The sequence below is a fragment of the Cupressus sempervirens genome, chromosome 9 (genome assembly GCF_028749045.1).
Source record: "Cupressus sempervirens isolate cs-2001-9-10 chromosome 9, ASM2874904v1, whole genome shotgun sequence".
Lineage (NCBI taxonomy): Eukaryota > Viridiplantae > Streptophyta > Pinopsida > Cupressales > Cupressaceae > Cupressus > Cupressus sempervirens.
The window spans coordinates 439,313,836-439,335,289 of record NC_143126.1 but is presented as its reverse complement, the minus strand read 5'-3'; the positions used below and the strand labels follow the sequence as shown (position 1 = coordinate 439,335,289).

Below are 21,454 nucleotides of genomic sequence, written 5' to 3'. Positions count from 1 at the left end.
CATTAATGAGAACAAAGGCTCTACAATCTAAGATTATGCAACCTACCCACTTAATCCATCCATTTCCAAAACCAAATTTCTTCAACACCTGAACCAAAAAGCCCCTGTCCACTCTATCATATGCCTTATGAGTATCTAGTTTTAGCATCATGTACCTTTGATTGCTAGCCCTTGCCGAATGAATCGCCTCATTGGCCACAATAATACCATCTACTATATTCCTATTAGGAGTGAAACCGTTTTGTTCAAGAGAGATCAACTTTTTAAGAATAAGCTTCAATCTCTTCGCTGCCACCTTTGATATGATCTTGTAGATCATATTGCATAGATATATCGGCTGAAAATCATCAAAGGAGGGCTTTTCCTTCTAGTGAATCAATGCCACAAGAGTGTTGTTGAAGACTTTGAATATAAAACCAAACTTCCTAGATTCCTCAACCATACCGAGGAGCTCATTATCCAACAGGTTCCAGAATTTCTAGTAAAAGAAAGCCTGAAATCCGTTTGGGTCAGGGGCCTTATCTCTGCCCAAACTGAAAACAACCTCCTTGAGCTCTTCCATTGACATGGGTTCATTAAACATCCAATTATCATCAGCTAAGACTGAGCTTGAAGCGACATCCAAAATTTCTTCTTGTGCTCTACCCCTGTCAGAAACGTTTGCACTCCACAATCTTGAGAAAAAGTCAACTACATGCTTGTCGATGGTCTTTACTTCTTCAGATATTGACCCATCATCCACAACATTAGACAAAAACCTATTGATGCTTCTCCTTGCTTTGTCAGTGTTGTGAAAAAACTTCATGTGGCAGTTCCCATCTTTGAACCAAATCTCCCAAGAATTTTGTTTCCAAAAGACTTCTTCCCTCTATAATATCTCTTCATATCGACTTAGCAACTCCTTTTCCGTATTAAAATCCACTTCATCCATACCCTCATCCATGACCTTACAGTTTAAAGCCTCCAAATCTCTATCCAAAGATTATTTCTCACCAAAAATATTCCCAAAATGGATTCTATTCCATACTTTGAGATTCTGCTTAATTAAATTTAGCTTTCTAAAGAATTGGAATGTTAAATTATCTTTCTCCTTTGGTGCAGACTGTCACCAATCAGAAACCATTTCCATGAAACCTTGCTCCCGAAATCACATCAACTCGAACTTGAAAGGACACCTTGCAGGGATTTTGTCTTTTTGAATAAGTAAAGACATTGGATAATGGTTTGAACCAAAGATACCTAAAATGCTAGCTTCGAAAAGAGGCAACGTATTCCAATTCCCCGCTAAGAAAAATTAATCAAGTTTTTCCACAATATTCAAAAATCCTACTCTCCTATTAGTCCTAGTAAAAGATCCACCTTTAGCCACTACCTCCCATAGACCGCAAGTAGATACAAGCTCCTAGAAGTCCAACTGCACCCTGTTTAAAGCTTTGACTCCTCCCCTCTTCTCAATTGAGGATAAAGTCACATTAAAACCCCCACCACAATCACCGATTGTTGTGTTAACCCACTCAAGACACAAGATATTTCATCCCAAACTAGTTTCTTTTGATCTGATTTGATCGGGCCATACACATTCACCACAAATTTAGCCACTTGCCAATACCTTGCTTTAGATACTAGTTCAATTTTAACAGTCCTTGGGTTCCAAAGAATGTCCAATCCACCAGATGCACCAGTAGCCTCCACAAAGAAGCCTAATCACTGCTGACAAATGCCAAAAACTCTTGACCCATTTTCCACATCCATTTTTCTCTCTTGAACACAAACTACATTTACTTTTACCTGATCAAAACCTCTTTTGATCAGATGCCTCTTGTCAAGGGCATTGCAACCTCTAACATTCCAAGTTAGGAACTCCATTGTAGTTCGGGAGAGAAAATATCTCTCCCAGATGTGAGCTTAGTTTGCCCCTTCATATTGCTAGCGTCTTATAACAATTGTTGGATTGAACGCCTTCCTTAGGATCGTTGACTCCTGAGATTTGCCTTAGCTGATTTGGCCTCTGATTGATTAATAGTTTGATGTCCCAAACAAATCTTCGCCATTATCAAACTCCTCTCCTGATGCCTCCACCCTTTCCAACGATGCCTCCGCACAAATAGGAGAAATATGAATGTCCTTGCAAGGTTCTTCAGTGTTCCAAACCATTACCCAAAGCAACAAATCCTTCTAAAACACAAACACTAGAAGAGGCATACTCCATCCTCCAATCTGAAACATTAGGTTTAGGAGAGGGGCATTCTACTTGAACAATCACTGATGTAACTGATACCTTATTGCCATAGTGATTCATGAGAGAATCAGGCTCACCAAGATCAGCCGAGGGCCATACCGACAGGACTTTCAACCTTTTGTAGCAAACATCCAAGAGCAAGGGAACACAAATCTTCAGCGCATCCCACTACCGAACATTGATGACCCTCTACATCGGCATCAATTCCGAGATGGGGAGCTCTATCTGCACAAGACTAGGGAGCCACTGAATCAGCCTGAGCCTCCTTAACAAGAACCTTTCCCAGTTTATCTTTTATCGCTTTAACTTCCAAACCTTTCCCTTTTTGATGAGTCGAACACTCCAACTTTACAAATCTTACATTTCTCCATTATCTCCTCTGCTTGCAATTCCCGCCACAAAATACCCTCTGGGTAGTGAATCTCAATCACTTCGGGGAGCAAGGGGTGAGGTTTACACAATATGAAAATGCGAGCATACATGCTCAAATCCTCTTTAGCAATCGCCTAATCAAATTTGATGAATTTTCCTAGGTTATTACCAATAACTTGAAAAGTGTCTTCGTTCCACTACTCATGTGAGAGATTGTACAAGGGAGTCCAAATTAGAACTTCCTAGATCGTGGCCTATTTCGGATTAAAATTGGGGACCCAATTCTTGATGTAAAAATCAATCCCATCCATCATGAATAGGCCTTGTAAAGGATCCGGATTTTTCCTTAGGGAGACCCCATGGTTACTGGCAAAAAACCATTGGTTAGGGTTTTTAGTGAAACATGTACTCCCTATTCATCATCCACCCATTTCCTAACCTCCTAGAAAGTAGGCCACACACCACACCATTTCATGAAGAAAGCGTTTTTCCCTTAAGATTTAAATTGAAGCCTTTCATGCCTCAGATTCAATATGAATATCCACGACACGATTTTCATTGGTTGTCGAAACCTCATGTGTGATCAATTGATTCGGTGCTTCGGTTCTAGGATGCCAAAAAAATTTCTCCAATGCTTTGAACTCGTCTTTCGCACCTGACAATATCCTTAAATATCCCCATTAGTTACAAACTCGACTTTGTCAATTTTTGGACACAAAATGCCTTGTACTTTCTGCCTCATGTGCATTATTCTTGACAAGTAAAGGGAACCACCTACCCTACCCACAACAAGATCTACCAAAAGCGTGGGTTCCAAAACCTCTACTATCAAATCCTAGCCTCTTGTTGCTTCACCTTTGCCACCTTCGCTGCTCCATCCATGCAAATTTTGTGCATGATTGTAATCCTCAAGTTGTATCTAAGATATTATAAATCTATATAATTAACAACTTCTACATTTCATTTTACAATCTTTGCTAATTAATAAATATGTATTGATTGATTATACTTATTTATTCAATATATTATTTATATATATGATTAATTACTCAATTAATTATAATGCGATCAATTAATTGATTTATTTATTAAATACTTATTGCATGTAGGGGATATCACAGTCCTACCCTCCCAAAATTGCTTGTTCTCAAGCAATTCAATATTTCTTCATTTTATTGATAGTAACATTTGGTTAACTTACAAGTTTTCTCTCATTTTCTAGAGAGGCGATCTTAGACCATCTTATAATGATGCCAATCGAACTTGACCAAAATCTTGTTTGCAGCCACACAAAGAATACATATTAATGCATGAAGACATGGAGCATACACAAAGTATACAAATTAATGCATGAAAACACAAAATATATACATAAATGCATGAAGACACAAGCATACATATAGGCAACATATGCCCATTATTATGCCCACAGATTTGAATCAACTTAAAAACCTAATGAATAATCTCATTATACATTCAAGGTAGCTAACATATTTAAGCTTATGTCTCTCTTAACTCACCCTTAAGGACAATGTGGATTTACTTTTCACAGGGCGCTTGACAAATAGGCTTCCTCAAGGCATTGGAACTGCATGTTCATACTTATCTCGTGATTTTCCCTCAAGGCATTGGAAATACATATCCTTACCCATTTTGGAATTCACCAATCTAGTGAAGATTTACTCTACCTTTTCCTACACAACACCAACTATCAACTCTTGAGGCTACACTAAGAGATTAAGGGATAAGCTATACCAATATTGCTTATATTGCGACACTATAATTATATATTCATATAATATATGACTAAATTATAATTCTATTTTTATTGATATTATTTATATGTAGGATTCATTTTCATTAGCATAATTCTATACCTCGTAGGACCATGCTCTAATACCAATTGCAATGTCCCCTCATAAGCTTAAACCAACTAATCATAGATTCGTCCAAGTTTTAATATGTGATGTATTTAATTTATGCAAGTACAAATATTATTTATGCGTTTATTAGCAGAATATAGGTCTTATTATCCATGATTAAGTTTATGTTGACCTTATTATTATTTTAGTATAAGGACACAATGTAATCAAGTTGCTTAGACGCCAATCCTCAATAGGCCCTCTTTCAAGGTTTGTAGATCGAGACCCTTACGACTTTCTTTGGATGATGCCTGCAAGGTGCTCGGGTGATTGACCCCCACACTATTTTGGGAATAACCGATTGGCTGGAATTTACACTAGCCTCTCCCTGAAGGCATCCTTAACTTCCCTCCTTAAATAAAAATGAAAATACGTCTTAAGCATTCATATTCTATTGTATTCATTGATTAGTGTTAACCATTAAACAATAGTTTCCAGTTTGTGTACATACCTAGAATAGAAGTATGATTGTTAAAGATATAATTTGTCTGTGAATAGTACATATATGTAATAGATACTTGTTGAATATATATATATATATATATATATATATTGGTAGACTAATCGACTGCTTTGAGTCTCTATGTCTCATATATTGTGAATGCCTTGATTGCTCTGAGTCTCAATGAAATCCTTTTTCTTATTGTTTTTTTGTTGTTCAATCTTCTGTCTTAGACTCTTGCATAGTTTCTCTTATGTCTTAACCCTGTCATTTATTATTTCCCAGATTGAATTTCTCTTATTTCTCCCTTTCCACCATGGTGTTTCATCCAATATGTATATTGTGTTCTCTTTTTCCCATCCCTCTTACGTCTTTTTCTTTGTGATTATATATTCCTAAGACTAGCGTCGTGTCTCTTCATAACCACGTCTTAATAACTCCAACTCATAACGAGTTTTAGACTTGTGTCGTTATCGTGGCTTTTCATATGTAATCGATGATCATTCATAACGATTATTTTTCTCATTGTGTGGTACCAAAACTTCAATATGTTCTATTGAGAATAAGATTAATGTGCTTTTATCAATTAACACATGTAATGCATTGAATGCTACTTATCATTGATCCCTAACGGATACTTCTAATCGCCTTCTGCAATATCCCCTTGTATCGTCTCCACATGCCTATGTTCATAGTTTGAGTGTTATCTTTGTCTGGTCAAGGAAAGTTGTGGGTCCAAGGAATCACAACTTAACAGGCTGTCATTTTAGACTTAGTTTATTAATATATTACTATTTTCTTATTTATTTATCATCATATTTTAAGTTATCCAAAGGAAGATAATGATTCATTGATTTATGAGAGATCATAATTTGTAAAATTGTTTCACGAATAAGTTTATGAGTATCTAATGGAGGAAATAACATATTGTTGAATGACTTAATAATTTAATACTTAATTAATATTCATTTATTATTTAATAATTATTTACTTATTAATAAGTATTTATCTATTGATTAATACTCATTTTTCAATATATATTATTTACATATTTGATTAATTAATTGATGAATTAATTATAGAAGCGATCATTTAATTGAATTATTTATTAAGTACTTATGGACGCAGCTATCCTCCACAGACAAAATGAACCTTTGACCAAAATTGAAAAAATTGAAAACACAATGGATTTTGCTGAAATTTTCAGCATTTGTTCTTCATGATCTGTATGTTTTGTAATCGAAAACAGCAAAAAAAATTGAGAAAAAATCACTGTGTTTTTAGAGATCGTAAGGAAAAAAAAATTGACTTTTGGTGCATTTTGTCCGGAGCATAGCTGGCACCAGTACTTATTGCATATAGGGAATATCGCATAAACAAATAACTCGAATTGCAAGGTTGAATGAGTCTTTGGAGCTGCTAAAACCAAGTATTTCAGTTTGCTAAATCTGCCATTTGTTAAGGAACAATTCCAAATATGCAAGAAATATTAAATGGTGAAGGAATTTCAGTTTGTTTTGACTTATGATGCCCTTAATGTCTATAAAGGAGCAGTTTTGAGGATTTCATTCAAGGTTGATCAAGCGTTTTCCTCTAAAAAATATTCCTTGCTTCATTCTTCATGTCTTGCTTGCATTTATAGATCAGATTTCTGTATAATTTTTTGACATCGGAGGAAATATTCTTCATATAGATATGCAATAAGTCAAAAGAAGAAAAACTTGATCACAAGTTCACCCATCAATTTTGCAAAGTAAGTTCTTCCCACAAAGCCCACCTACAAACATTTTCTAAGCACACTTTGACTCTTTTTCAAATTTGTAAATAAGCATGGAAAAACTGTTTTTGGGCGGCAAGTACTTTCCAAAATGACTTGTAATGGGACTTAAAAACCTCACTTACTCGAGAAAAGTCTCCCCAGTTATCTATATATGCTCATGCAAGGAGGCAAAGAATGGGATGATGACAACATAGAAAGCCTTCAATACTGATTCTAAACTGGTGATTGGTTGATGCCATCAATACAAAACAATCAAGGATGCAAATTCATATTCTGGTTTGCGATGTTCTCACCAAACCAAAACACATAAATCATCTGGTATCCCATAGCAGCATGAAGACCATAAAAAGGATGGTGTAGTAGAAGTCATTTCTTGTCAGAGACTTAGTCGTTTTCACAAGCTTTATAAATAGGTGCAGTTTTGCTGACAAATTACACGTAATGTAAAAACATAATGTAATTGCACATGATAGTCTCATGTGTAAAGTTGTAACATATAATCAAATAATAAATGCATCAGGCTTTGTAATCATGAATAAGTCAACGGTATTTAAGGGTTTCCCTTTCTTACTCCACCTTTTTCTCCACTCCTCCCTATAAATATAGGAGGAGGCTCATTGTATTTTTCAATTTTTGGCAATGCAAGAAAATTCTACGAACTTGTATATGCACTAGAAGACTTTGTGCTTAGATGTAGATTAAGTTGCTTTTAATAGAAGAAGCAGGTGGTTTTGAGAATTTATATCCAAACTGTGATGTGATGACAGTTGATCGTGAACCTTCTGCTTTGATCAAGAGAGATTTGAACCCAATCTTGCAGACTTTGAGTTGCATATTGTGTTCAGAGTTAGAATTTGGTATGCCGAAGATATATTCCTACATACATTGTAGGGTTTGCACCTTCCCAGGCAGGTCTGGGTCCAGGTTCGAATTTGCCCGAGGTCTGCAGCGGCTCCCCACAAGGTCCGCACCATAAATTGTGGGTATGCGTAGGTCCACGATGACGCGGAACCTGTGGGTACCCAGGCAGGCCCGTCACAAACCCATATAGACCCTCATTCACAACCAACAAAAAGAATGATAAACTATGTCTTTTTTATATTATTTTCTTCCTAACCATAAAAGAAGCCTAATAAAATACATCTCTAATTTTGTTTCTCATTTTGGTATTGCCCATTTTGCAAGTTTAAAGAGAAGGTTGTAGAGATTGATTTTTGAGTCACAAATCCTTCTAAGAATCAATGTTGAGTGTTCTAATTATGCATTTGATCCTTTCTTTTGCTTCTTTGATATCTTGTTTTATGTTTTTTGATTGTTCTAGAATTTTTCAAGTTTTTGTATAAGTTTTGAAATATGGTTTTTTCCATTTTTGTTATAGATTGCAACAATGAGAAGTCAAAGCTCAGTGGGTGGGGAGGGGTCCCAAAAAATTAAAATTGATAAAAGTTCTCCTTTATGCAAGTACACAACAAGAATTGAACAATGTCCTTGGGGGGAGGGGGTGGTGTGGATTATATGGAAATGTTATTTTTGCAAAACCAAATATAGAAGCTCTTATTACCGAGTTAAACATCATTTTCTAGGCCCTAGGGGTAAAGGGATCAACATGTGTGAGGGCTCAGAGACTAGAAAAGAAGGGGTTCCCAGCTTATCAAATAGCAGCCATGTTAAAAGATCAAGATGTTGATAGGTTAGTTTCAAGGGGGAGAAGCGAATAATCAAAAAACAAACAACCAACACCACCCTCTCAAACAACCACTAGACATCATCCCTTCATACTTATGCCTTCTACGGATGAAGAAGATGTAGAAACACCCCAAAGCACCACCCGCAAGAGAGGCCCATGAGAGAAGGCATTTCAAAACAAATTAAGAGAAATTGTTGATGTAAAGGTTGCACGTTGCCTCTTTGTGAATGGTCTTCCATTCAATCTAGTTAGATCACCTTATTGGAGAGATGGTGCAAGCAATAAATCAAGCGCCTAGTAGATACCAAGGTCCTAGATATGAAAAGGTGAAAAACACCTTATTACATAGTGAGAGAAAAAATGTAGACAGCCTCCTCAAACCATTAAGAGATTGTTGGATCCAAATGGTAGTGACTATTGTTTCTGATGGATGGAAAGATTGCAAAATACGTTCATTAATAAATGTGATTGTTGTCTCCCCCAAGGAGGCAATATTTTTGAAGGTAGTTGATTGTGAAGGGGAGGTAAAGGATGTTGAATTTACTACCCAAATTCTCATTGAATCCATAGAGTCTGTGGGTGTTGATAATGTTGTCCAAGTAGTAACGAACACTACAAAAGTTTGTAGGGTTGTGGGTGCTTTGCTAAAAGCACGATATGATCATATCTTTTGGACACCATGCACCATCCACTCCTTGAATTTGATGATGAAAACAATTGGCACCCAAATTGGATTGGTGAAAAAAGTATATGAGGGTGAGGAGATCCAAATGTTTGTCACAAACCCCCATATGTTGCAACAATTTTCAAAACTTTCTCTAACTTGGAATTATTGAAGGTAAATTTTAAATTTAATTTAAACTTTATTTAGTTTCATCTATCATTTTGTGTCATACTTTTGATAATTGAATAAAATATTTTTTTATGTTGTTTACATATTTAAAATGTGTTCTTAACTTACAGCTAACATGTTATCAGGTGACTGAAACTCGGTTCGCTTCATACACAATCATCCTTAGACGACTTGTGAGGGTGAAAGATGTGTTGTCCCAAATGGTTATTAGCAACCAATGGAGTGTATGGAAGCAATCAAATCCAACAAGGGCCCAAAAGGTAAAGGCAATGATCTTGGATGATGATTGGTGGGCTACCCATCATGTCTATGCTTCAGTTTTTCTACACTGATGAGCCTTGTTTGGGAGACATCTATGATGCCATGAACTCCATGATAGAGAGAGTGAAATCAGTAAGTTAAAATTTTAATACAATACTATATCCTTGTTTATTGAGAGATTTAAGTTTTTAATTTTTAATTAACATTACATCAAGATAACTTGCGTGAACATCATGTGACATCCCAAGTCATTCATAGGAGAGAGCAAGATCCTGAGAACACCTTGTACAAAAAGGTGGAGTCAATTGTTCTTCATCACTAGAACAAGATGACTACCCCTTTACACCTCTTAGCACATGCACTATCTCTCAGGTATTATAACACTGAGATACTTGCTATTCCTAGTCGAGTGACACCATACAAAAATCTTGAGGTTGTTGGTGGGTATAAGAGGGCATTCAATAAGCTCTATTGATCCTAAGGTGGCATCAAATGTTAGAAGAGAGTTTGCAAAGTGTGTCTTAGGAAAAAATGCAAACCCTGATGCAATTAAGTTAATTAATGACCAAATTAGAATGGATGGTATTAGATTGTGGTACCTACATGGGCAAGACTATATGTACCTCCAGCCTCTTACCACTAAGATCCTATAACACGTAAGTTTTTAAGTTTCTTTTTCCTTTTTTTGGTAGCCACTTACCTTCTAGAAATTAGCACTCTTAAATTTCTATTGTATTTCTTCTTTTTTTAAAATTTCGTTGGTTGTCTCTCTAAGTTACAAGCTCTTATGTTGTTCAGCAGAATTGGAGTACATACTCCTTTATCCACTCAGTGAAGAACAACTGGTTGGGTTCCAAGAAAGTAGAGGACTTAGCATATATTCACAACAACCGGCACCTCCTATAACACAAAGATCCAAAATACAAGAAGGGGCTAGAGAAGATGTGGGATGTAGCACCTGAGTCTGCTGACTTGGATATGACCATCCAGGATCTAGCTAGAGCTACCTTGTTAGATGTTGATGATATAGCATCATCTAGGGCTAGTGGAACCAATTTGGTTCTAATGATGAGGATCTAGATTTACTTGTAGTCGAGGATGAAACCATTGATCCCTCATTTTCTGATGACCCATTGACCCTTTAAGGGCATTGATAATATTGATAAACTATTAAACACTTGTCATTATGATTTTATTTCTTTATGTTTCAAACTTTTATATTTGATGAACTGATCTATGTTTTGAAATTTCATTTTGCAATTTAGTGATTCAATGTATGATTTTCTTTAGAATTGTGAACATAGATCAATGACACATGAGCGAGTATGTAATGTTTATCTAATTATCTTTGACATTTGGCATTGATCAATGATCAAGCGACATATATTCATACTTGAAATGATTTAGTTTTGCAAGTATGCATGTTTCTCTCTTCTTTATATATATATACACAAAACCAGACCCAAATCCGAATCTATCCCAAAACCCAAACTAACAACTTAGATTCCTACATCTAATCTTTTGTTTATTGGAGTTATTGCTCCAATAGATACTTGTAAGTGAATTACACTACTGATTTAAGATTGTATTGCAATAGTAACATCTATTCTGAAATAGGAGAATGTGATGAATGTCCTGCCCTAATTTAGCTTAGTGTAAATGCATCATCTTAAAAGGTGCACACTTGCTTTGTAAGACCTTTTAGCCCTCCTTAGTGTGATCTCGTATATTAGGAGCTCTTTTTGCATTAATTACTTAAATCAAGATCTTTTTTCTTCCTCCAATCTTGCTCAAAACTTTAGGTTGGCATCAATTTCTATGCATGGCTTACTATTTATTCCTCCAATAATGAAAATCATGCTTTAAGTGCATTTCTGCCTATTTTTTCTGCATATCTCATCATATTTCCTCTAATCCTGCAATATTTATTGGATCCGAGAGCTTTATATGGAAGTCACCATCTTGGGGCTGAGGTCGAGGTAGAACTCAACCTAGGGTTGAGGTTGAGGTTGAGGTTGACCTCAACCCCGGAGGTAATCTTTTATTGGTTCCCAAGTCCAATGCAAAATATTGTCACTTTCCTCCCTTGTGTAGTCACCATTTCCAATTTTGATCCCAAGATCAGTATAAAAGGAAGCCTTCTCACTTCATTTGATCCACAAAATATACAAGTTCTATATGGAATCCATGCTCAAGCAATCAATCAAGTGTTTTCAAGGAGTTTACAAGCAAAAAAGGCATTCATCATTCAAGCATTCAATATCACTAACATTCATCATGCATCTCTTCTCCTAGATCTAGCTTCTTTCTTCCTAGAAGGTAGTGGAGCTTGTCATTAAAGGGGGATCTACTTTCATTGCATTCAAGCATGCATCATTGAGGAAAAGTTGCAAGCATCCACATACATGAGGTTTTGTCTTACATGATTTCCTATTGGTTTTTATGTTGAGTCAAGGCTATTGCATTAACATATTCAATCACATATTAAACATAATTGCATCAACATTGGTATGATATTCTCCATTGTTAGATTTACTTCTACTACATGTTCACATTCCTTCATTTTTATCTATTTCAATTCAAGGATGATTCCTCAACCAGGGCTTGACCAAGGTAAGCTCCTCCCCACCAAGTTTCCCCCTCTCTTGTGTGCAAATGCAGGTTTACAGGTTTTCGAATTAGATTCGTGATCTAGGGTTTCAATTTCTGACAAACTTTTTGGATTTCAGATTTCTATGCAAAACAGGTTGAGGGAGAAGTTGAACTCAATTTGGACATTAAGTTGAACTTGAACCAGAAATTGACCTTTACCTAAGACTTCCAGATTTTGATCTCATTTTGTTTCAGTTTTCACTTCAGTTTGGCAGTTTGTTTGCAGGTTTGTGTTTTGGTGAGCATCTTTTTCCCTTTAACATTTCACGCCTCTTTCTTTCAAAAATCAGATTTCATAATCAGTTCCATAACATTTTCTTGAATCACAACATTATGATCCCTTACATTTAGGGAGAACATGCATCGGTACTTCCCCTTTGTACCAAGCGGGTTTCCCTTGTGGAGGAATCTTGGTATTCCTCCTATATTTGTAGTGGTATATCCCATTTTCACCATTACAGTAAATAAGTAGTTAAGTGTTTTGTTGATTCCTATAGTATAAGAAGGGGGAGCCTTCCCTGAGAAGTAGGAGAGACTTTGTCTTACATGTTGTGGTTGGTTTGCAATTGATCCTTAAAAACTATCGGTTGCAAAATATCCACAGTTTTGTAAGTTGTGGTCTCGGTGACATACAAAATTACCCCCCAACATTTACAACACAAAACTAGCTCCAATTCGAAAAATATGTTCTTGCACATTTCAAAGATTAAAAACTCATTTTGCACTCAAAAATCTTTATGTTTTTTCTCACCTATCAATCAACTAGGAGATATACTCAAACAAGCAGGAAAACCACAAAGCCAGATCAAAACATTGTCTCTGATTACTCAAGTGTGTGCAAATGTATTTATTCAATCTCAAAAAACCATTAAAACTCCTAGAATTCATTGTGACGAACTACATGAGCTATCATACTTCAAAAGCATCCTGGATATTGCCTCATTGCCAGTCAGGTAGCCATAGTACCAACAAGGTTATCATTGTAATTCCCACAACATGGCTCTACTACAATCCAAGCGTGATATTTGCAAATTCCAAAAGCCAAATACTTTGATATTTCTTTTCATTCCACTATTTTTTCTTTTCTTTTGATATTGCTTCTCTTTTCATATTTTGCACTTTGGCTCATTAAGCAGTGAAGCTCGCAATAGGTTTGAGAATTTAAGTGATGCAAAAATAAGATTTAAGATTTTTCACTAGTCGTGACTTCTAAAAAACCACAATGAGTTTGAGCAATTAATTATGTGTGTAAAATATAGTAATCAAAAGATTTGGTGTCAAGCCACAATGGATGATTCCCTTCAAAATTGATAACAACTACTAATCAAATAATGAATTTGGAGAAGAACAACCTCATACACTAAAGCACCACATAAATATTTATCCAAGAAATGAACTGAAAATAAATCGGAATCTTACAATGAATTTAATGTTGAAAAATGTTAGACAACATAGCCTTTTGTTCTGCATACACAATCTCACAACTAAGGATCCCACAAAGGAAACTATAACTAGGCAACAACAACACCAAAGAAAACTAAACTAAGAAAACTACTCAAACATCTTGAGCCAAATGAATCAAGGTAGAGCAACAACTAAGTTATGCAAAGAAAACTAAACTAAAACAAACAGAAAGAAAGGAAACCTACTCTATGTACAAAACAATCTTGGGCAAACAAAACATAAGTGAACTAAATATATACATGACCTTATATGATTTCTCAAAATGTTCTACAATATCATGGAATCAGTCACAATTCGAAGTTTTGCAAATTCATCCTTATATTTCGAGAAATAACCTTTCCCTATGCAACTTTCATATTAAGCAAAAAGATGATGCAATATCAATATGGGGCAATGCACTAGGTCCATGATTTATAAATACACAAGTTGTCTTTCCTAGATTTCCAAAATCAAATTGATAACCTTCAAAAATAGCAGTAAGAAAACAAACAACCTGTCATGCTTCATCCTCACATATAAAATTCTTGTTTACCATCCTTAGTCTCAGGAGGTCAAAGTTGATGATGTATCATTCCTCTCACATCAATCCCATATTCACAAGTGAGCAATGTACGCACAAAACTTTACTCAGGTACATGGAATATTTCTCTTATTTCTCTATCTTCATGTTGCATGAATCATGCATCCTTGTGCAGCTCTATAAGCGTATCTTCAAAAACTAAGGCTTCTTTGATAGGTTAATCTTCAAATACTTCTTGAGTTTTTCCTCAAACACAATCTCCAATTTTAGTGGCTTGAAATTGTTCTACATTCTTTACTTCAATTATAACAACTTGCTCATTATTTAACATAGCTACTTGATTGCTCTCTCCAAGGATGCTTGAAATTTTCCCTCTTAGGACTTGCAATTCTTAATTTGAATCTTCATTTTGTTGTACGAATGAATGTTTATTAAAGGTATCCTCTTGAAATACATTTAAATCACTTCTTGAAATTGATTTGAATCATTCAACTCTCCTTGATTGATGAAGCATTAACTGATAGTGATCTTGATAATCCTTTGCAACGCTTATTCCTTTCGCTAAGTTCTCTATCTCAAATTCTCGATGATTTTTCCTCATAGCAACAACTCGTAGCTCTTCGCCCTCTAACACTTCCAACTTCTGATCATTACTTACCACGATTTCCCTTGATTAAAGTCTTTCGTTGTTCTCTTAGTTTCCAATTCAACACATTCCTCTTTTGGCACAATGCATGAAATGTCTTATTTTGTAAGATTTTGATCATCATGCTCAATCATGTTTTCTTCTTGTAACTTAATTCCTTCATTGTTAGTTGATATTGTAATATGTTCTTTGGGTGCTTAACTTGTTTGTTGATGTACATATCCCAAATTTTGTCTTGTAATGCAATTCTTTGATAGCTTTGATAATCCAAACTGGCATGAGACTTGGTTGATGGTTTCTTCACACAGTCAACATTTGAACCCTAAATGGGTTGTGTAACAACAAGACTAAGATTTCTTGTAGGCATAATCCATTATCAATGCTAAATTGACTCTCATTCCTCCTTCAGAAAACTTGTTAATGTGTTAACCCTAACTTCTAGAATATTGAAATCACCGAGCTCTACAAACAACACGACTTTGGGAACATTTCAAAAGAATATCTTTCCTAGTAATACAAACTCTGTTCTTGACAAAAATGTTAAAAAATTCAGCTCAAGGTGCTTGGAGATCTCATGAAACTTGCATTTTCCTACGAATGCAAATTCAAACAAACTTTGTGGATGCAATTGTGCATTCAAAGCCCACTGAAGCTAAAGAATATCGACTTGATGATTGTTTAGAACACAAGAACGATAAAATGATGGCCCATCTATTGAGAAATCCTCCTTTTTTGGATTTTTCAAGTTTTTCTTGGCTTTTTCCCAAATTTTCACTTTTATTGGATTTTCAACATAAAAGAGATCTAACATTGAGAATTATTATGCTCAATGATGCAATCCAGGATGTTAAAGATGTTAATAAGCATCAATTAGAGGGGGCTAATAGCAGTTGTACCATTATATCAGATGAATAGATAGATGGAAGGAAGTGAACCCTCATCAACTACCTTGCCTCAAGTAATATTGGCACAATATTTTTGAAATCTATTCGAAGCATCAAATACAATCAAATCTACAGCTGCAATGTTTGAGATGTTTGAGCTAGTGGTTGAAGATGTAGGGCCACAAGATGTAGTTCAATTTATAACAAACAATGTTGCTGATAGGAGACTTATGACTGAATACTCTCCAAATTTTTACTCCATGTGTAGCACATCACCTTGATCTAACCATTGAGGACACTGGAAAACTTAAATTGGTTAAGTAGATATTGCAGAATGCTGCCACAATCAACAAATTTATCTATATTTACATAAGGGTTTTGTTTATGATGCACTCTTTCACTGAGGACGGGGAGCTAGTTTGATCAAGCGTTACAAGATTTGCAACACACTTCCTTGTACTATAAATTGTTTACCCACAAAAAATGAATTTGAGACAATGTCTTTTTCAAATGAGTGGATAGAGTTTCGCTTCACAAATGGCATAACAGTGGCAGTGAACACGCACTCTACTAGTTTATGGGATAAGGTTGACCAAGTCAAATCCTTTAATAAAAGTCTTGAGACTAGTGGATGGGGATATTCCACCAAAGGATATTTGTACAAGGCTATGCATAAAGCCAACAAGGTGATACGAGGTAGGATTTAAAATGATAAGTATTGTACAACCTTAAAAAGTGTACTCACTTTTAAAAAGCTTTTAGCCCTCCTCAGGGAGGTTTGACATATTAGGACCTCCTATTGCATTTATTATTTAAATCAAGGTCCTTTTTTCTTCTTCTAATCTCTCTCAAAACTCTAAGTTGGCATTAATTTCTATGCATGCCTTCCCATATATTCCTCCAATCACAAAAATCATGATTCAAATGCATTTCCAACCATTTTTTCCATATATCTCATCATATTTCTCCCAACCACCTAATATTTCTTGGACTTAAGGCTTCTACCTCAAAGTTTGCACCTCCAAAAAAGGGTCTAGGTCGGCCCTTTCCTAGAGTAAGGATCAAGGTCGTCCCTTACCTGAGAGGTTAATTTCTATTGGCTTGCAAGCTCAATCCAAAATATTATTATTATTCGGCCTTGTGCAATCGACCCTTTTGATATTGATGCCCCAAATGCGTATAAGAGGAGGCTTTCTCACTTCATTTGATCATCCATTATCATCCACAACATCCACAATTTTCATGAGCATCCACTCTCAAGTGTTCAAGCAAGTGCATTCAAGGAGACTTCAAGCAATCAAAGCATTCAAGCATCCTCATCATTCATCATGCATTTCTTCTCCTAGATCTAGATTCTTTCTTCATTGGAGATGGTGGACTTAGCCATTAAGGAGTTGATCCACTTTCATGCATTTAAGTACTTCAATCCATCATTGAGGCGAATTACAAGTATCTACATACATGAGTTCTTGTCTTGCATGATTTCCCTTTGGTTTTTGTGTTAAGTCAAGGCTATTGCATTGACTTATTTGATTACATATTAAACATGATTTCGTCAATATTGGTATGATATTCTCTATTGTTAGATTTACTTATAATAGATGTCAGCAATCCTTCATTAAATTTATTTCAATTTAAGGTTGATTCCTTTATCGGAGCTTGACCAAGGCAAGCCCCTCCCCACCAATAAAATTTCCCCTTTATTGTTTGCAAGAACAGGGTCTACAAGTTTTCGTGATCCAATTTGCAGATTTAGGTTACAGATTTTGTCAAAGCTTCGAATCTCAAAACTTTATGTGCAAACTGGGTCAAGGTCAACATCTGCCCTTACCAGGTTGTCCCTTACCTAGAGCCTCCAGATTTTCAGGGGCTACAGATTCCAGCCTCTTGATTCTAGATCTCACTCAGTTTCAGTTTGTTCTGCAGTTTGACAACCTGTTTCTAGATCTAAATTGGCATCCTCTACTAGCCCTCAAGGTGAATATATTCCCCTATTTGTCATTTCCTAGCACTTACTTCCATTGATTAAATTTCATTACATTATGATTTCTTCGCTTAAGGAAAGGAGGAGCAAAACCCAAGGGACCTTTACATCAAGGAGATCATGTAATGGTACTTCCCTTTTGTACTAATCGGATCTCCTTTGTGTTGGAATTTTGGTATTCCTCCTATACTTGTGTGTGAAGTATGGTTTATTACATTACATTTTGGTGTACCACATTTTACACAACACAAACACAAGTATATGTCGTTATTGAATATAATTAGTAGAAGATGGGATCAACAAACTCACTCTGCTCTCCATGTTGTAGGATGCTATGTCAATCCAACATTGTTCTATAACTCTTCATTTAGATATGATGATGTCGAGATTACATAGGGCTTATTCATATGCATGGAGGAAATTCCAAATTTAGAATAATTGCATTCAACTATTTAGAGTTGTCAATCTACAAGCAAGCAATGACTTTCATTTCATCTAAAGTTGTTCTGAGGGGAAAGAAGACCTTCCAACAAGGTAGACTATGTAAACTTTTAATAGTTTCTCTAGTTTCTCCATGTAATTTTTTTTTTCAACACAATGGCAGGTCTTTTTTGGTCACATAACCAAAACCCTCAGATAGATGGCAAGGCACATTTTGGGTGAGTCACACAACTTGTCCACTTGTGAGCATACTTAGTGTTCCTGAAATTATATATCCCAAGAAATTCAACCCCCTAACACAACATTAAATAAATGACTTCATATTTGTTCACCACAACCTCCACTTGAAGCTAAAGAAGGCTCAAGGTTAGACTTTTAATAAACTTGTAATCAATTAAAATTGTATTTGTTATGCTCTTCACTTGTAAAGGAAAGACTAATTTCTTCATGGACAAAAATAGGAACTATTAAGGATGACAAGCCAATTAATCTTGAAGAGATTGATCCAGAGTCTAAGTGGATTATTGTTGATGATAATTTCTTGAGCCTAAAATTTTTGAGAACCTAACGAAGGCCAACATGGATCCTCGTGATATTGTGTGGAGAAGAAAAAAGTGCACTGACCTAGAGATCGATAAAAGTCTCAAGGGATGAACCTTTACCTTGCGCCACCTCACTTAACTAATGTGCAGAGCTAGGGAGATCAAGTATGACTGTTGTAGGAGATTTGCTTGGTTGTTCTTGAGTATTTGATGTAGATTAATTACAGTATAAATAAACAGCTATAACTAAAGTAAATCAACTACTAAAAATGTTTAAACTATCAAAACCAAACGAGCTAACCATGAATAACAGCCACTAGACTCTATGAGCTCACTAGCGCGATTCGTAGATGATAGTGCAGATGAAGGATGTTAGCACGATACATGCACGTCCCGTATGAACAAAGTCAGAGAATAACAACAAATTTTAGAGAAACTAACTGATTATTGAGCAAAGATGCAAAACAGAAAATGGATAAATAACGCTAATAGATATACTGTTATACTTTGAAAATAAAAAAGAAGGGATAAAAAAGAAACCTGATTCAACAATTGAAGCAATAATATATTGAGTTCATCCTTCTACAAAACCTACACGCATAAAAAAGGAAAATGGTTGGGGCTATTTGGAGACTTCCCTCAATCAAGTCCCTGCTTTGATGTTTCCACCTCCACGATAGCACCGAGTAGACACAAATTCAATGATAGATAATCATATCGAAAACAATGAATATGATAATAAGAGAAATAGATCAATATAACTAATATGCAAGCAAGAACTCAGTAAAGTAGAGTGAAGGGACTCCCCTCAACAAGATAAGAGCCTAAATGGAGATGAAAGAGCCAACATGTTAGCAATGGTGAGAGCTTGAAAGCTTGGATATGGTGTGAGTTCGTGAACCTGCAAGTCAAAATGTGTGTAAAATGTCCCACAAGAAGATTGAAGAGATGTGAATGAGTAGCCAAGAGAGTGAAGAAGCATGGAAGGGGAAGACCAAATGAATGCAAAGGGAAGCCAAATATTGCATGCAAGTCGAATCATGTGATTTGGGCGTTACAAATGCAGGTTGGCAATTCGTAACACTCCAACAGCAATTCGCATGTCTGCAGATTTGCAGACGATAGCACAGAGCACAAACATCTCCTCATCTTTCACATGTCTTGAGTCGTCCATATTGCATGGTTGGGGATTTAAGAGCGATCAGTGAGTTGGCAAATACAAGCGGATGACAGGGATTGTGCAGAAATTGAGTCTTAGGTTAAGATAGGAGCAATGTGAAATGGCAATTTACACAATTAGGCCATTACATATTGAATGAACTAGGACATAATGTTAGCTAAGAGCTTCTTCATCACAACCTCTTGTCCTTTAGCATAGCTCTATTTGTACTAGCAACAATCATTGGCTACATTTGAGCTTTTGGAATTGTGGACTTAGATCATATGCTACCTTTGTACAAATATTACCGTCTAGTTATTATTACGCATGTGATCAGAACTATGAATATGAACAAAACAAATCTATTTTCAACAATTCATGGGGTAAACTCTATTTTATTTTCTCTCTATATCTCTATGCTATGGAAATGCCCTTAGTATAGAATTTTCTAAAAATAACTCTCATCTCTTTTTCTAATTTTTTTTAAATCCAATGCATTGAATTCCCATTTTTCCAAATAAAATCTCATACTTTTGATTCACCCATTCGCTCCCTTCCCCTCTCCCCCTCGCCCTCCCAAACCGATTATTTCTGCTCCGAAAAAAAATCTAAAAGAGAGAAAATCGCTACAAATAGCACAAAACGTACCGGTGAATTTAACTGATAGGTCGACCAAAGCAGACATCACTGGCGGAGAAACTTCCATTCCGTGCTTTTGGACTGTCAGATTATAATTGAAAAAATGTACGTCAAAACTCTAGTAACTGAGATAAACCGCATAATATAGACGTAAACAAAATAACACGGTACTCTCCTTGTACCCATTTGTTAGAATCGAATAACTATTTGTTATTTAGCTAGTATAAGATGCATTTATAACGTCCATGGAATAATAATATAATCGTTCAGACAAGGTGTCTCCCTACTAGAGAACCAGGTTCAAAGCGAGCATGAAACTCTTCTGTGTATAAAAATTTGAAATTGAGAATTTTGCAGTATAGACTTGAAATAGAAGAAGAAGAAGAAGAGGAAATCAAGATCTCATTGCTCTCCCGCAGTGTAACTAAAATAAAAAACAGTTTAGTGTTGAAGAAAAGAAATGGGTACCTTCAGCTTCAGCCGCGTTAATAACTTGGAGACGAAAGCGATCTCTGAGGACGCCTGGTGTGAGAGCGTCACTCAAAGTCCAACGAGCTCGCTCATCTTCGAGTGCATCTAAATCGTCATCCCATTCCCCCATTGTCGCTTCTAATATAGCAGTGTGTAGTTTTCCCTTATTTGTAAATTAATGCAGTGGGAAGATCATATAAGTAGGGAAGTGCGCATTTTGATTATGACTTGAACAACCAAGTTGTAATTGCTAGGTAGCAAATTCAGTACTTCAATAGGGCTCTAGATAAAATTTCTTGGTCAAAGCATTTTGTTATTTATTTGGAATATTAATAAAAAAAAATTGGGGGAGTAGTATAACTTTACTATTTAGATTACGAGTAAATCATTCAACTATAATTTTTAAGGGTTTTTTTTTTTTTGTGAAAGGAAATGTTGAATTCAATTTTTTTTTGGTTGATATATGTTGAATCTATTGTAAATTTAGATGCTTTTT

At 35.6% G+C, this 21,454-nt stretch overlaps 1 protein-coding gene across 4 annotated transcripts in view; it reads right to left on the bottom strand.

Annotated features, from left to right (window-relative positions):
- Window positions 1-21,195, bottom strand: part of LOC149539192 (Histone superfamily protein) — a 39,089-nt gene extending 17,894 nt beyond the window's left edge. For 2 of the 4 annotated variants that reach the window (XR_016356180.1, XM_089800512.1), the window contains exons 1-2: window positions 20,956-21,191; window positions 20,497-20,568 (exon numbers count right to left, since the gene is read on the bottom strand). Coding sequence is in view for 3 of the 4 variants with exons in the window: in XM_089800512.1 (XP_089656638.1) it covers window positions 20,497-20,568; window positions 20,956-21,088 (205 nt within the window). In the remaining variant the exon portion in view is untranslated. Of the gene's footprint in view, window positions 1-20,496; window positions 20,569-20,955 lie in introns of all 4 variants that reach the window. The other 2 variants (XM_089800514.1, XM_089800513.1) reach the window with 2 other exon arrangements.
- Between the last annotated feature and the right edge of the window lie 259 nt (window positions 21,196-21,454).